Here is a 17617-nt window from a genome sequence, read left to right as displayed (position 1 = left end):
AGTAGACCATACTTTATTCAGATCTTCCCCTAATGATAGACAGCTGGGCTCTTTCTCTTTTTATTTTTTTTAAATTTTTTTTAAACGTTTATTCATTCTTGAAAGAGTGTGAGCAGGGGAAGGGCAGAGAGAGAGAGGGAAACACAGAATCTGAAGCACGCTCTGAGCTGTCAGCACAGAGCCCGATGTGGGGCTCAAACCCACAAACCGCGAGATCATGACCTGAACTAAAGTCGGATGTTTAACTGACTGAGCCACTCAGGCACCCCTGGGCTCTTTCTCTTTTTAAAAATTATTTCAAATAGGGCTTCAGTCGACATCTTTATAAGCACATATAATTCTGACTAGTGCTTTTATTTCGAGAGTAGATTTCTAGAAATAAAATTGATTGATATGCATTTAAAATTTAAATAGATGTGCCAGTTTACTTTCCCAAAAAGTCCTAGTGCTCATAATCCCGGCTGGCCTGGGAGAGTGCACATTTCCTGAGGAATTCAAAAGATTTGTAGACTTCTGGGCTCCACTCCAGCTTTACTGATTTAGCATCCCTGGGAGTGGAGCCCAAGAATTTCTGTTTTTTGAAAGTTCCCCAAATGCTTCTAGTGATCTCCCCAGTTTGGGAGGTGCTAGTCTAAGGACAAGTTGGTTGAAAAGATAGATTAGTCCAAAAGTGAGTATTTTTTGTCTAACACTTTTGCAACAGTTTCGCAAACTGGCCATGTTTTTACCCTTCTTGGTTGCATTATTGCATTCGGGTGGACTGAGCTGCAGTAACCAATACAGTAACTACTTCAGTTGCTTGACATCATGGGGTGTATTTCTTGCTCACTCTTCAGTCCTCAGTGGGCATTCCTGGTGGGTGGGCATCTGTCCTCCCTCCAGGGGCTCAAGAGTCTTTCATTCTTGTGGCCCCACCATCCTCCCGGGGGCCTCATAGTCATCTGCCTCCAGGCAGCGGAGCAGAAATACATAGTCTGAAGGGAATACACCTGCTTCTTCAAAGCTCTGGCCTGGAAATGGCTTGTATCACATCCTATCACATCCCATTGGCCAGAACCTAGTCACATGGCCACATCCAACTGCAAAGGAGGCTGGGAAATGGAGTCCAGCTGTGGGCCCCAGGACCCGAGCAGGTGGATTTTCAATGAAGCATTTACAGCCTCAGCCACAAATAGTTGTCTGATCTTTAAACTGCTTTGACAAGGCTGTCGGCAGAATGTGAATTAAAATTTCCAACAGAGACAAAAGAGTGGCTGGTTTTGCCATTGTGGTGAGGTACATCTAAGACTAGCATTAAGATGGGAAATCTGTGGGGCACTTGTCTGGCTCGGTTGGTAGAGCATGGGGCTCTTGATCTCAAGGTCGTGAGCTTAAGCCCCATGCTGGGTGTAGAGCCTACTTAAAAATGTGAAATATGCTTCTAATTTTAGAATGTACAGTAAAGAGGTGGGAGGAAACTGGACCTTGCTGCCCTTCAGAGTGGCTTTTCAAAAAGCAGTCATTGGCATTTTACACACACACACACACACACACACAGATGGGACCTGCTGGTCCCCTCAGTGTGACTAATTACAACTGCAAAGCCTTTGCCTGAATATGAGTTTTAAAAAGAGGGCAAACCTATTTGACAATACAGCAAACAGTTGTTAAAGTTATCCTCGTGTGCACAGAAGTTACTAGTGCATGAAGAACCAGCTGGAAATGTTCATTTTGGATTGATTTGCTTTTAAACAATTTTCTCTGAGCTGAGTCAAGGTTAATAACTTTGAGATGGTATGGCCAAATAAACACAATGCATGAAATTGACTAAAAGCTAAGTACAAATGTTAACTCATTGTATACTGGCCTTTTTTTTTGTAAAAATGGGCTCACACTAGGTATATTCTCCACCTTGCTTTTTCCACTTAACAATATACATCGAACATCTTTTTGTTGAAGTTCTCATGGATGCACCTTCCGCCCTTTTTACTCTCTGTTGGTATTCCTGTGTAGGGATGCCCCGTTCCCCACCCCACCACCCCCGTCGGCAGGCAGTTGGGGGATTTCCAGGGTTTTGCTTTCTCATATGATGCCATGATGGATATCCCAGAACATACGGCTTTGTTTGTTCACACCATAATCTCTAAGGACCAGGTCTGAGAAGTGGGACTGTCAAGTCACAGAGCCCACCTTTCCTGTTGACCAGACCCTTTATTTCCTCCCACCTACCACAGAGTTACGAGGAACAGGAGCTTCTACGTCTCATCTACTATGGAGGCATCCAGCCGGAGATCCGCAAGGCCGTGTGGCCCTTCCTCCTGGGCCACTACCAGTTCGGGATGACAGAAACAGAAAGGAAGGAGGTTGGTTACACCTGATGGGCAGTGGGGTCTTTGGCAACAAAAGGAGCTGGGTACTGTGGGGATGGAGGTGTTCTGGTTCCACGTTGGACCAAGATGGCACAGGGGAACATGGGGGAGCCAGGAAGCTCCAGGGCAATGCTGCCTGGTAGAAATACAACACAAGCCACAGATGCCATTGTGTAAAATAAACTTTATTTTGAGAGAATTATAGATTCACGTACGGCTATAAGAAATAATACAGAAGGATTTATCTGATTTCTCCCAACGGTAGCATCTTACAAAACTATAATATCACAACCGGGGCATTGACATTTGTCTGTGTGTGTGTGTGTGTGTAGCTCTCCACATTTTATCACATGAGTAAGTTTGTGTATCATTCTCATGGTCAACAAACTGAACATTTCTGATGCTACCAGGGTCCTCCTGTTGCCCTTTTGTGGCCACAGCCTCTCCGTTCTCCCTGCCCGCCTAATAACACCTGACAACATTACCAGAACGTTCTTCGTTCCTGTAGTTTTGTCATTTCCAGAACATGTATACATGGAATCCTATAGTATATGGTATATAACGTTTTGGGATGAACTTTTTCACTCAGCACAATCCTCTGGCAATCTATCCTTTTCATGGCCAAGTGTTCTATGGTGTTCCATGGTATGGATGTTTGACGATCCACCTGTTGATGGATAGGTGGGTCGTTTCCCGGTTTGAGCTTTACAAATAAAGCTGCTGTGAACGTTCATGTTTTCCCTTGAGCATAAGGTGTCATTAAACGTTCAAGATGACAGTTGCTGGGGCACATGGCGTGCTTGTTCAGTTTTGTAAGAGACTGCCAAGCTTCTGCAGTGGCTGCACCGTTTTATATTCCCACCAGCAGTATATGAGCGACCCACGCCTGCATCCTCACCGGGGTTTGGTCCTGTCACTATTTTCTATGTCGGCCACTCAGGCAAGGAGTAAATGATGCGTCATTGTGATTTTAGTTTGCATCTCCCAAATGACTGGTGATACTGCACGTTTTTGCATTGTATGCTTATCGCCATCTGTGTATCTTTGATGAAATGTCCGTTCGTGTCTTTTTTCTAAGTGAATCGTTTGGGTTTTTACTGTTGCACTTGGGAGCTCTTCATATGTTCTTGATACTTATTCCTTGCTGGGTGAATGGTTTGCAAATATTTTCTCCCCAGTCTGTCTTGTCTTTTCACCCTCTTTTGATTTTAGTAATTTTTTTAAGTTTATTTATTTATTTTTGGGAGAGAGAAAGAGAGAGCAAGCGAGCAAGGGGCAGAGAGAGGGAGAGAGAGAATCCAAGCAGGCCTCACGCCATCAGCACAGAGCCCGGCATGGGGCTCGAACCCACGAACCGTGAGATCATGCCCTGAGCTGAAGTCAGACGCTTAACTGACTGAGCCACCCGGGTGCCCCTTGTCTTTCATCCTCCTAATGAGATCTTGTACAGAACAAATGTTGAAATTTTTGATGAGGTTCAGTTTATCAGTTTTTCCTCATATACATTGTGCTTTTGGTGTCAGGTTGAAGAACTTTATGTTTAGCCCTAGATCCCAGAGATTTTCTCCTACGTTTCTTTTCTCAAAGTTTTATCAAGTTCTGTAGTTGTACATTTTAAATTTAGGTCTGTGATCCGTGTTGAGCTCATTTTTGTATCCAGTGAGTGGTTTAGGTCAAGATTCATTTTTTGGCCTATGATGTCTGGTTGCTCCAGCACGGTTTGGTGGAAAGGCTGGCCTTCCTCTCTTGACTGGCTTTTGCGCCCTTGTCAGCACTCAGGTGGGCATATTAGCGTGGATTCTCCATTCCATTCCATTCATCCAATACCACCCTGTAATGAGAAATCTTTAGCTGATACCACACTGTCTTGATGACTGGAGCCCGTGTGTTAATTTTAAGCGTTTAGTTAATGTTATGGGACACCTAGGGTGGCTCAGTCGGTTGAGGGTCTGACTTTGGCCAGGGTCATGATCTTGCAGTTCGTGGGTTTGAGCCCCACTTTGAGCCCCGCGTTGGGCTCTTTGCTGACAGCTCAGAGCCTAGAGCCTGCTTCCGATTCTGTCTCCCTCTCTCTGACCCTCCCCTACTTGTGCTCTCTCTCTCAAAAATAAATACACATTAAACAAGTAAATATAAACAAACAAATGTTTAGTTAGTGTTTTAATAGTCCCATTTTAAAAAGTAGAAGGAAACAGATGCCTTGAATTGTTCTTAAACATCATTCCCAGTTCAAAACAAGTTGCAAAAACTGTAATGAAGAGGTCCTGTTGTACCCATTGCTCAGTTTTCCACAATGGAAACACCTCCTAGAGCAGTAGCACATTATCAAAACCAGGACGTTAGCATCAGCACAATATCACTAGCTACACCACAGACCTCTTTAGGATTTTAGTCACTTCTGCATTGGCTCGCGTGCATGCATACACGTGTGTGGGTGACGGTGGGGGTGTGTGTGGATGTGGGTGTGTGTGTGCGTGTGGGTCCACATCACTTCCTTAAGATGAAATTAATTTTAATGATATATTTTATTTAACCCAACATATCCAGTACGTTACCATTTCATTGTGTAATCAATATAAAAAGTATTGCGACATTCTACTTGTTTTATTCATACTCCGTTTTCGATACCTGGTGGCATTTTACATTCTTTATCCATTTCCCACCTGTGCTATTTACTAAATATTTGTCAGTAAATTGACTCACTGCAAAATGTATGTAACTTACTTAAAAAGGTATTTCATATCCCTGCCATTAATGGAAGAATGACATGACTTGGCATAACAGAAGGAAAGCTATAAAAATAGATAGAATACGACCAAATGATATAACTCCGTTCCATGTAGATACTGTAGCCTGCCTGAGGCCTGCTCTCTTTGTTAAAAGAGGGGATTGTGAAGTGTTATTGGAGGTGTTCAAGGCACGGTAGCACCAGACTGGCCTTCCTCGTAATCCGAAAAGTAGAAGGGGAACTGAAAATGGAAATCACACTGTGATTCCAGATGATAAGACCCTGTGCCAGTGAACTGTCTGAAATCATCTCAGGACCAGCGCGAGGCCCTCCCATGCTTCACCCCCTGTCTCGTGGGCTCCTGGCAAACAGGAACAGAGTTCCGGGGTACCAGGTCCTGTGCTTGGGACCGGGGACCCAGAGGTGCATTAGATGAGTTCCTTGCCAGTGTAGTGGGGGTTTGTCCAGAGTCAGGTGTAGGCAAACCCCAGGGTTGTAAGAGCATACCAGGGCCACCTATGCCATGCAGAAGGCTACCTGCTTGCTTTCCAGGCAAGGGCGGTGAGGAAGGGCCTCTCAGAAGAGGGGCCAGCAAGAGCAAAGCCCTAGAGGTAGAGGAGACATGTGTATGATGCAGTGTGTGTGTGAGTGTGTGTGTGTGTGTGTGTGTGTGTGTGTGTGTGTGTCTGTGTCTGTGAGGGTTTGTGGGGAAAAGGGTGGCAAGTGCATGGTGGACTTGGTGGCTGGAACAGGATAGTGAGGTGGGGGCAACAGTGAGAGGTGGGGCCGGGGAGGAAACAAAGAGGAGTCTGCTGAGGGGTAAATGCAAAGGAGGGGCCAGGCTGGGACAAACAGGCACCTGGAAGGAGCCCACTGGGGTCCTCCTGGTTCAGGGTCATGGGAACCTCGCCTAGGAAGGCAGTGGAAATAGGAATGTATGCTTGGACGAGTCTTCTGGAGGTAGGTCAGTGGGAGGAAGGGCAGGAATTTGGGCAGGGTGGACCCCGTGCCTCTCTCCAGAAGCCCTGGAAAGCTTAAGGATTCCCTGTCCCCCCAGCCAGGAGGCAGGCTCCCTGCCCTCTCTCTTCCCCTTCCTGCCTCTCCACACCCTTACTCAGATCAGCTTGTCCACGCCCATTTGTGCCCAGAGTTCTGGTGGTTTCAGAACCTCAGTTACCCAGGCTATGTAACAGAAACAACGCAAGTTGCCCTTCTGTCTGCTGAAATCCCACAAGGAAAATGCTTGAAACCTGTAGCCCTTTTCTAAGGCCATTTCTGGAGTCAAGAGAGGTCAGTTCTCTTCATCTTTGTATCCTCTGCACCTGGCCCTGTGTTGGGCACATGGGAGGCACTCAGTAAATGTGTTGGGTGTGTGGATAGATGGATGGCGTGAAGCGTCTTGCTCATCTTGTATTCCATATGTCTGGCTTGGTACCCAGCACAGAGTAGGTGCTTCCCAAATTGAAAGGATAAGTGAATGAATGAAGAAGAAGGGAAGGAAGAATAATAAGAAAGAAACAGTCTTCTCACTTCAGCTGTCTCCAGGGTTTAGTACACTGCTTGGCAGAGGAGAAGCTCAGCAAGTATTTGAATGTGTATAGGAAGAGAGGGAGGAAAGAAGGAAGGAAGGTAGGCAGGCAGGAGGAAGGGAAGGAAGGAGAGAAGGGAGGGAGGGAGGGAGGGAGGGAGGGAGGAAGATAGGAAGGAAGGAAGGGGGAGGGAGGAAGAGGGAAGGAAGGAAGGGAAGGGAGGAAGGTAAGAAAGAAGGAAGGAGGGAGGGAGGGAGAAGAGGAAGAGAACATTGAAAGAAGTAGCTTTGTGCACGTTTGTGTATCCCCAGGGCCTAGCCAGGGCCCTGCACATAGTAGGTGTTCGGTCAACGTCTGTTGGACATCCATGAATGATGAATGGGTGTCTCCAGTGCTCAAGGTCCCAGGTCAGAGCTGGCAGTCTCTTCTGGGTTGGGCCGGCTCTCCCCAGGGGTGACCTTGCATCTGCCCTGGCAGGTGGACGAGCAGATTCACGCATGCTACGCACAGACCATGGCTGAATGGCTGGGCTGTGAGGCCATCGTGCGGCAGAGGGAGCGGGAATCCTACGCGGCTGCCTTGGCTAAATGCTCATCAGGGGCCAGCCTGGACAGCCACCTGCACCGGATGATGCACCGGGACTCCACCATCAGCAATGAGGTGACACGCGGGACACATCTGGGAGCACAGGGGGGGCAATAGAGGCCAGGATCTGCTCCATTTAGCTGTTGTAGGAATGGTGAAGGCTGGGTATCTGGAGCTTTGGACTGAGTCTCACCCCTAGCGTTTGGGTGGAAGGTTACTGTGGAGTTTGATAGACCTGCATTTGAGTCTAGCTTCACCATTTCCTAGCTCTGGGGCCTCAAGCAAGCACCCTTATTTCTGGGCCTCAGTTTCTTCATCTATAAAAAGGGCGCGACCATTTGGATAGGGGAGGTTTGTGTGCAGCTCAAATGAGGTAGTGCATACGAAGCGCCTAGCACAGTGCTAGGCTCCCATTTTTTCAGCCAGTGCTCACTGAGTACCTACTACATGCCAACAACGGTCAGGAATGTCCTGGAATGCCAGGAGCACTCCAGCGACCAGATCAGACATACCTGCCCTCTCAGAACCTCCAGTTTAGCAGCCCAAAGGAGAAGCCGAGAAGAAAATTAATTCTCTTCCCCAGTGCTTGTACACTCATCCATTGCCAACAATAATACTGCCTAGGGTAGCAAGCAACCACCAGAAGTCGGTGACTCCTAACATTAAAGCCCTTCATGTGTACTCCTGAGTCTGGCTCAGCTGAGCAGTTCTGCCCTGAGCGGGGCTGGCTGGGCTCACTCTTGAGCCTGCTTTCAGTGCCTGGTCTGCTAAAAGCCTCGTTCATCTTTGCTGGGCTCTCTCACATGTCTGAGGCGACCGGGCTCTGCTCTACATGTCCCATCCTCCAGCAGGCTGACCTGGGCACGTTCACATAGTGAACGTAGATCATAAAGAGACAAAGCGGAAATACACAGTACTTGTTAAACCTCTGTCCTGGTAAGGTTGCTAACTAACATCCCGGTGGCCAAAGCAGGGCCCGTGGCCAAGCCTAGCATCTGAGTAGGTGGGAACTAGAAGCTATAGGGCAAAAGCATGTATACAGAGAGGGGACTAAAAAAACAAAAACAAAAAAATCAGGCCATTAGTACCAGGAGCTCTGAGTTGATCTTAAATATTTGTCCAGAGGTCTAGAGGACAGGGCAGTTAAAGGTGGGTTTTCTGATTGCAAGAGTAGGGGGGAGGGGGTCCAGTGGCTGCTGTGGCCCCTGAGGAGATGCCAGGGAGCAGAGGGCGCCCCCCTCCCTATTCTTGTGGTACAGATAGGAAGCTGAGGCCCTGACAGGGGACTTGCCCAAGTCAGGAACAGAGATGAGGCCACACTTACAGAATCCCTGCCTGAGCTGAGTGTAGGGCCCCAGAGCCGGGATGCAGCCTCACGCACACCTTCAATCTCTCTGTCTCTGTCTCTCTTGGCCCCTTTTTCTATCAGTCCTCCCAGAGCTGCAGTTCAGGCCGCCAGCACGTCCGCCTGCAGAGTGACTCCAGCAGCAGCACACAGGTGACCCTCGGGGAGGTGCCCCCCCTCCCCCATCTCCCCCCCTTCAACTTGGAGTAAAGGGATTGGATGTCCATCATCTACAGGTCACTTGTTTTATGCTAGCATTAAAAATGGAGTTTTGGGGGCTCAGTCGGTTGATCGTCCAACTTCGGCCCCAGGTCACAATCTCACGGTCTGTGAGTTTGAGCCCCGCGTCATGCTCTGTGCTGACAGCTCAGAGCCTGGAGCCTGCTTCAGATTCTGCGTCTCCCTCTGTCTGTCCCTCCCCTCCTCGCACTCTCTCTCTCTCAAAAATAAACAAACATTAAAAAAATAAAAATTTTTAAATTAAAAAAAAGGAGTTTTTAGTTACACAGGTAATATGTGAATCTCTTCCTCCTGTAAAAAATTAAAATATTGCAGAGAGAGCTAAATTTGGCTTTGACCCTTCGTAACGCCCACTTGCCCTCCCTAGAAATGTCATCATTTCACTGTGTATCCTTCCAGACCATCTGTTTGCCTTTGCATGCACACAAGTATGTACACAGTATGAAGACAATACATTGCACTGTTTGGTAATTCTTGGAAAATCCTACATAAATTCTATTATACATGTTGTTGCACAGCTTTCCATTTTATTCTATGAAATGTTAACTCATCCCACTCAATATTAAATAAAAAGCAAAGCACAAAAAACATGCACACTGTGACACCTTTGGCATTAAAACAGGAAATGTTAATATATCTGTTTTCAAAAACAACGGATGAAAAAGCCAGAAATGAATCAGAATTATTACCTACAGGAGGCAGGGGAGGACACAGGGAAAGAAGCCACATTTCCCTGAATATCCCTTGTTTCCTAGTTCCGACTCTGGAGTTAGGCAAATTTTGTATTGACATAATTTAAAACAATTGAACCAAGAAAAAAAATTTTAAACCAGAAACACATGAAATTAACAGATCATATTGGTGACATAAACACAGAGAAGAAATGTTTCATGTGACCTTGGAACATGGTTATCTATCCTTGATGGGATATGGCCTGAGGACATAAAGAACCACAAATAAATCCTTGCCCTTGTCCCAGAGACTTTTCCATAGTGTCTCATCTACGTCTAACTACTTTGGAAAATTGATCTGTAATAATCAACCACATGGATATAATATGCTGTTTTTAGCCTGTTTCCTATGTTGTAAATTCATTTCTTACTTTAAAAAGTTATATGCAAAAAATTTTTTGTGATGAAAGGTACACTTCCTGCTACTTCGGTTCCCTAATACTCCTCAATTTCAGGGCTTTCTTCTTTCTGGGTTATTCTAGGCATTTCCATGCAGTAGGTCACTCTTATATTTCCCACGGCGGGAGCATACATTAAACCTGGTCCGTCCCACTCCTTTCCCCGACTGTATAGTATTCCACGTGCATGTTCCATATTTGAACCGGCCCCCTGCTGATGGATGTTTAGATTGGTGCTGGAAGCAGTGGGCATCCTAATCTCTCCGTGTGTGCATACCTCATCTTCAGGTGTTTGAGTCTGTGGATGAAGTGGAGCAGGTGGAGGCAGAAGGCAGGTTGGAGGAGAGACAGCCCAAGATCCCCAACGGGAACCTGGTGAATGGCACCTGTTCCCCGGACTCCGGCCATCCGTCGTCCCACAACTTCTCCTCAGGCCTCTCGGAGCCCTCGGAACCCAGCCTGAGCACGGAGGATGGCGTCATGGACGCCCAGCGGAATGCCCCTCTGGTGCTTCGACCTGGGGACAGCAGCGTGGATGACGGGCAGAGCAGTGAGGCCACCACCTCCCGGGATGAGGCCCCCCGCGAGGACCTGGCCGTGCAGGACAGCCTGGAGAGCGACCTCCTCGCCAACGAGAGCATGGACGAGTTCATGTCCCTCACTGGCAGCATGGATGTGGCCCTGCCTGGAAAGGAGGGGGCCGTGATGGAGGGCTGGGGAGACAGTGAGGTGGGGAAGCACAGCCATGTGGACAGTGAGGACAACCTCTCAGAGGAGTCTGAGATGGAAAGTCTCTTCCCCGCCCTGGCCTCTCTGGCCGTGGCCACTTCTGCCAACAACGAGGCATCCCCCGTGTCTTCCAGTGGCGTCACTTACTCTGTAAGTCACCAGGATTCTCCTGCACTTAATTTTCGTACCTAACAGCCATGGGACAGTGGGTGTGTCCCACGAGCCTCAGTTTCCCAGAATGACCTCTGATCTGTTACATTTTCCCCGTCACAGAGGCTGCACTGGAGAAGCCCTTCTGGGCAGACAGTATAGTATTTAAAGAACACAGGCTTTGCAGTCAAATCGTCCCGGGTTCAGTCCCAGCAGAGGCACCTCACTTTTTCTTTCTGAGTCTCAGTCTTCTATCAGTCGAGTACCTTCCTGCCTGAGCTGTTCTCAGAAGTAGGGAGTCCAGTCCTCTGTGCCTGATGTGCGGTGAGCTTTCCATCAATAGCAGCCTCGATGATGAGCATCTTGGGGTACACTCAGGTCCAACATCTTTTAAGTACTCCAGTTTACTTTGTTGCCAAAAAGTCCAAGCCAAAGGATGTCAACTGAATGGGAGGTTTTCTGAGCCAGGCACTGTGATATCCATTTTCCTTTGAAGAGCGTGTTATTTCTATGTAAGATATACATGCCCATAATGTAAAGAGTGAAACAGACCAGGCTGAATACAAAACCCAGAAGTGCCCCCCATCTGCCCCCATGTAGCCCTCCCCAGAGGCAATAGCAGTTACTTGTTCTGCCCAAATTACCTGGTGTTTACCCCCGTGTGTATAAATAACATACTTGCATTGCTACTTCCTGATCTTTTTCCTTTTTCTTTAGTTCCAGACATGAACGTTTCACCCCCACAGCCCCATTCATCTGCTACAGTTACAATAATTTTAGTTCAGTGACTATCTATTGTTCACACTAGTATAACGAAACAATGTATATACACCATGCAGTAAACTGTATTTGTTTTTTCTTTCCTGCCAGAAAATTTTGTTTTCCCTGGATGTGTTTTCATTTCCTCATCTCTGTTTTCTTATCCTGTGTTTGCTACATACGAATCATTAATTCGCTCCCCCCAGCCCCCCAACCTCTGCCAGTTTTCTAAATCTCTTATAGAACATTCAGAAACCTCAAGGTTTTCTGTTCATTTTGTATGCCTCAAGAATGCTCTCTCAGAGCCTCAGACCTTCCCCAGTCTTCTGCTCCTGGTGAATAGCTGTCGTCTTAGATTTTTTTTTTTCTCCACCTTCATCTAGAAGTTACTTCTGCTCTTAGGTTATCCACTTGCGTAAGATAATAAACCTGGTGTGAGGCTGTTAATTATCCAGGGAGGTATATTTTATACTTCATTTGACACCTATGTTCAAGACAGGTAGTTGTCTTTAAGGCCCTAGATGTAAGTAGCTTTTTCTACCATTCCTGTACTGGGGATGTGGCTCTTGGGGATCCTGCCTTAATGCGTGAAAATCTCTTATTAGATTCCTTACCTTCAGGGAAAAGGATCCCCAAACCATTAAATCCAAGCTTCAGGTTTCCCAGTCTGGAAGCTTTCCTCAAGGCAAAAGCCAGATTTGGTATTTCTTGCCTTTGTGGTGAATTTTTGGCCTTTAATCGTTCCTCATTTTTCTTGCCATATCACTGAACCTTTTCCTCAGATGGGGGTCAAGGCAGCAAGCCCGGCATATGCCAGAACTGGACTCCTGTCCGCTTTCTCCGTCTTCCTGTCCAGTGTCCCACGGGGGCGGTGGGTGCATCTCCAGCTAGTTCCAACCGCCGTGCACAGTGAGGAGAATTCGTCTTTGCAGCTTAGAGAATTGTTTTGTTTCATAAAAGGGAAAGAAAGAAAAAGGGACTGTCATCGTACAAAGTGAAAAGAGGCTTTCTCGGAAAACCACAAAAATGAAATCCAAACGCCCACCTGGTCCGGGGAGAGGATGTTCTTTTCAGTGGCAGCAGGAGGGGGGTAGGAGGAGGGAGACCGTCTGGAACGCGACCTCTCTGTGAGGAGCTGGCGTGTAATTGTTCTCTCCGTCCCCTCCTGGGGGCCTGCAGCCGGAGCTCCTGGACCTGTACACCGTCAACCTGCACCGCATCGAGAAGGACGTGCAGCGCTGTGACCGCAACTACTGGTACTTCACGCCCGCCAACCTGGAAAAGCTGCGGAACGTCATGTGCAGGTGGCTGGGGGGCAGGGAGGGGCAGTGAGGTGGGGGGTGGGCTGCAGGGGAGCGGGAGGGGGTGGCAGAGGCGGGGGCTACAGAGAGCCCAGCCAGACCACAGCCTCTGCCGTTGGCACCTTGCCCACCTGGCGATAAGGTGACCGTCCCAGTAATGATAATAATAGAGACCATTCGCTAAGCACTTAACTGTATACCAGGCACCACCCCAAGCCCTTTACTAACGTCATTTCACTTAGTCCTCACAACAAGCCTATGGGGCAAATATTATCCCATTTAACAGGTGAGGAAATGGAGGCCGAGGGGTACCATACTGCTCGGAGTCCCCCAGCTGGGCAGTGGCTGGACGGGAACTCTTGCCCACATCTCTCGGGCTCTAAAAACATCTGTGCTTTTTTTCTTTTTCTTTCAGCCAAGATCTGGAGCTTCTTATTCTCATTACATACTAAATATGTTATTTCTTAAAATATGAAAGTAACTCAGGCATATTAAATACCTAGATCAACCAAGGAAACCAGAAGTTCCTAAGGTATAAAGAGAGACTGCTTTCCCTGTCCAGTTATCAATGCTCCTCGCCTAAAAGAAACTACTGCTAAGGATTTAGGGAATGTCTTCCCAAGCCGCATATAGATGGAAAATAACATCATAGGTAGTGTATTATATAACATGAGTGCATACGTGTTTTAATGTCTTCTTAATTTTACCTATGTAGGATTAATATTATATTTTTCTACCACTTGCTTCTTACACTTAATGCATCCTGGGGGGCTCAGTCGGTTGAGCATCCGACTGTGCTTTCAGCTCAGGTCATGATCCCAGGGTTGTGGGATCGAGCCCCACATCAAGCTCTGCACTAAGCATGGAGCCTGCTTAAGATTCCCAATCTCTCTCTCTCTCTCTCTCTCTCTCTCTCTCTCTCTCTCTCTCTCTCTCTCTCAAGTAAAATGAAAAAAAAATGCATCCTGGATGTCTTTCCATACTACTCTAACTCAGGGGTTCAGAAACTACTAGTACAGGGACACCTGGGGGGCTCAGTCGGTTGAGTGTCCAACTTTGGCTCAGGTCATGATCTTACATTTTGTGGGTTTGAGCCCCATGTCGGGCTCTGTGCTGTCAGCACAGAGCCTGCTTCAGATCCTCTGTTCCCCTCTCTCTCTGCCCCTCCCCTCTGGCCCTCTGGCTCTCTGGCTCTCGCTCGCTCTTCTCTCTCTCTCTCTCTCTCTCTCTGTCAAAAATAAATAAACATTAAAAAAAAAAAAAGACCTGCTAGCACAGCCCACAGGCCAAATCCAGCCCCACCACCTGTTTTTGCAAATACAGTTTTCTTAGAACTCAGCCATGCCTGTTTGTTTGCATAGTATCTATGATTGCTTCTGCAGAGTTGCGTAGTTGAGACAGAACCTAGGCCTGCAAAGATGAAACTAATTATCATCTGGACCTCCCAGGAAAGGTTTGCCAACCCCTGCTCTAACTCATTTTTATTAATAAGTACTACCTCGTAACTATTCTGTCTTGCAGTCTCCCAAGCAATCAATCACTGCCTCTCAAGATTGAGTTGAGGAGACACAAATATAGTTTCAGTGTATGTGCTGCCCAAGCGAGCACAAGACACAAATATAATTAACTCTAATATATGTTACATTAAAATGAGAAGGTGCTGGGGGAGAAGGAAGGATAGGCCGACTTTTGCTGGGTTATGGCCTTGGGAGAAAGTGTGGAAGCCCACACGGAGGCGGGGACATGCAAGATGGCCCTTGGCAAAATTAGAAGAGACTGAACAAACCACCCGGCATACACGTACCCTGTGGTAAGGCCACCTGGGCTCAGATCCTGCCCTTGCCATGTATTCTTGGGTGTATGACACTACGCATGTCGCTTAGCTCTCTGCACCTCAGTCTCCTCATCTGTGAAACGGGATATGCCAGGACCTTCTGCGTGTGATTATTTTGAGAATTTCGTGGCGCAGTATATGTTTAGTGGCTGAGCATACAGTACATGCCCAGTAAACAGTAGTACTGTTATTCGAGGGCAGATGGGAACTCCAGGCACAGAAGTGCTAGGGCCAGGCACCGGGGTGTGAGTGTGTGCCCGAAAGGAAGAAGTACTGGGAGGCGATGGTGGGGCTGTGAAGATGTGGCGCAGACAGTGAGTGCCTTACACGCCCAGGAAAGGCGTTTGCACGTTGTCTCGCAGTGGGCAGCCTGTGAGGATGTGGTGGCCTCTTGGAGCTGGGCTTTAGGAAGGCCATCCTGGTGGCTGAGAATAGGATGTTTGAAGAGAGTGGGACTGGGGAAGGGGTGGAGGCAGGAGCCGAGGGAGTGAGCGGTCCAGGTAGGAATGGGGGGCTGTGGCAGGAAGGAGGAAGAGGACGGGGGGTTGGAGAGACAGAGGTCGTAAGTGCCATCCTCAGGCCCATCATCTCTCTCTTGTAGCTACATCTGGCAGCACATTGAGATCGGCTATGTCCAGGGCATGTGTGACCTCCTGGCTCCACTGCTGGTCATCCTGGATGACGGTGAGTATGTCCCCCCCCACCGCCACCCCAAGGCCAGGGGTGCACTTTCCTTCCCACTGCAGAGGAGGGGGTTAACCTTACTTTGTGACTCCCACTGCAGAGGAGGGGTTTAACCTTACTTTGTGACTCTGGTGAATGCATCAAGGTCCTAGGGAAATAGAAAGGCTTGTTGTTCCATGTTAGTCCACACTTATCACCAGGTGCCCGACACCCAGCCAGGCCTTTGCTAGCCACTGATTGCACAGACATGAAGGGGAGCAAAGAAAAACCCACGCCCAGATGTCTTCACTGGTGAATTCTACCAAACACTTAAAGAAGAATTAATACCAGTTCTCCACAAGCTCTTCCAAAAAAACAATAGGAGGGAATACTTCCCAACTCATTCTATAAGGCCAGTCCTTATATGAAGACCCACTGGTACCTTGATACTAATATCAGACAAAGATATCACAAGAAAAGAAAACTACTGAGTGATGTCCTTGATGAATATAAAGACAAAAACCCTCAGCAAAACACTAGCAAACTGAATCTAGCAAGATCTAGAAGAGACTGTATACCATAACCAAATGGGATTTATCCCAGGAAAACAAGACTGGTTCAATGAATGAAAATCAATCAGTATAATTCACCAGATTAATAGAATAAAGGACGAAAATGACACAATCATCTTAGTTGACAAAGAAATGGCATTTGACCAAATTCGACACCCTTTCATGTTAAAAACTCTCCGCAAACTAGGAATCGAAGGAAATTTCCTGAGCACGATAAAAGGCACCCAAGGAAATCCTACAGCTTGTTCATACTCAATGGTGAGAAACCGAATGCTTTCCCCCAAGATCACAGATAAGACACAGATGTCCACTTTTGCCACAAAAGGTTCTAGACAGGACAATTAGGGAAGCAAAAGAAATAAAAGGTAGCCATACTGGAAAGGAAGTAAAACTATCTCTACTTGCAGAAGATCTGATTTTTATATACAGATAATCCTAAGGTATAAAAAATAATCTTAGAGCTAATAAACAAGTTCAGCAAGGTTGCAAGATACAAGATATGTATACAAAAGTCATTTGTACGTCTATACATTTGCATTGGACAATGCAAAAACAAAATTAGGAAGGCATTTACATTTGTAATACTATCTAAAGGAAGACGCTTAGGAATAAATTGAACAGAAGAAGTGGAAGCTTTGCAGGTTCAATTCCAGACTGCTGTAATACAGCAAATATTGCGATAAAGCGAGTCAAATGAAGTTTTTGGTTTCTGAGTGCATGTACAAGTCACGAGTACACTACCCTGTAGTCCGTTAGCATTATGCCTAGAAAAATAATGTTCATGCCTTAATTTAAAAATCCTTTATTGCTAAAAAATGGTAGCTGTCATCTGAGCTTTCGGCAAGTCATAATCACTGGTTACAGATCATCATAACAAATATAATAATGAAAAAGCTTGAAACGTTGCAAGAATTATCAAAATGTGAAACAGAGACCCAAAGTGAGCAAATACTGTTTGGAAAATGACGCCGATGGACTTTCTCAATGCAGGGTTGCCACAAACCGTCAATTTGTAAAAAATGCAGTATCTGGAAAGTGCAATAAAATGAGGTATGCCTGTATGCCAAAACTGTAGAACATTGTTTTTTAAAAAAAATTGAGGATTAAATAAATGGAAAGACACCTCATGTTGGTGAGTCGGGAGACTTAGTACTGTTAAGATGGCAGAGTGCTTTCCAAATTGATCTGGATTCGGTGTGATCCCTATCAGCACCCCAGTTGCAGTTTTTGCACAAATGGGCAAGCTGACCCTAAAACTCATTTGAAAATGCAAGGGACCAGGAGTAGCAAAACCAGTTTTGAAAAAGGAGAAGATATCAGGGGACACACAGTTCCCAATTTCAAAACCTATTACAAAGTTACAGTAATAAAGAGAGTGTGGTAGTCCCACAGGGATAGACATGCAGATCAGTAGAATAGAACTGGCAGTCCAGAAATAAGCATTTCTGGAGTGCCTGGGTGGCTCAGTCGGTTGAGCACCGACTTTGGCTTAGGTCATGATCTCGTGGCTCGTGAGTTCAAGCCCCTCGTCGGGCTCTGTGCTGACAGCTCGGAGCCTGGAGCCTGCTTCGGAGTCTGTGTCTCCCTCTCTCTCTGCCCTTCCCCAACTCACACTCCGTCCCTCTCTCTCATAAAAATAAATAAACATTAAAAAATAGATCATAGACCTAAATGTAAGAATGAAAACTACAAAATTATAAGAAAA

The 17617-nt window shown here is 46.7% G+C and overlaps 1 protein-coding gene across 1 annotated transcript in view; it reads left to right on the top strand.

Moving 5' to 3' along the window:
* The window catches only part of LOC122470455 (small G protein signaling modulator 1-like), a 101876-nt gene that overhangs the window by 70810 nt on the left and 13449 nt on the right, over window positions 1-17617 (top strand). The window contains 6 exon segments of the mRNA XM_043558083.1: window positions 2214-2342; window positions 7083-7265; window positions 8620-8688; window positions 10193-10783; window positions 12722-12846; window positions 15279-15361. Coding sequence (XP_043414018.1) covers window positions 2214-2342; window positions 7083-7265; window positions 8620-8688; window positions 10193-10783; window positions 12722-12846; window positions 15279-15361 — 1180 coding nt within the window.

The sequence above is a fragment of the Prionailurus bengalensis genome, chromosome D3, assembly GCF_016509475.1.
Source record: "Prionailurus bengalensis isolate Pbe53 chromosome D3, Fcat_Pben_1.1_paternal_pri, whole genome shotgun sequence".
NCBI lineage: Eukaryota > Metazoa > Chordata > Mammalia > Carnivora > Felidae > Prionailurus > Prionailurus bengalensis.
The sequence above is the reverse complement of the archived record's forward strand: the minus strand, read 5'-3'. Positions and strand labels throughout refer to the sequence as shown.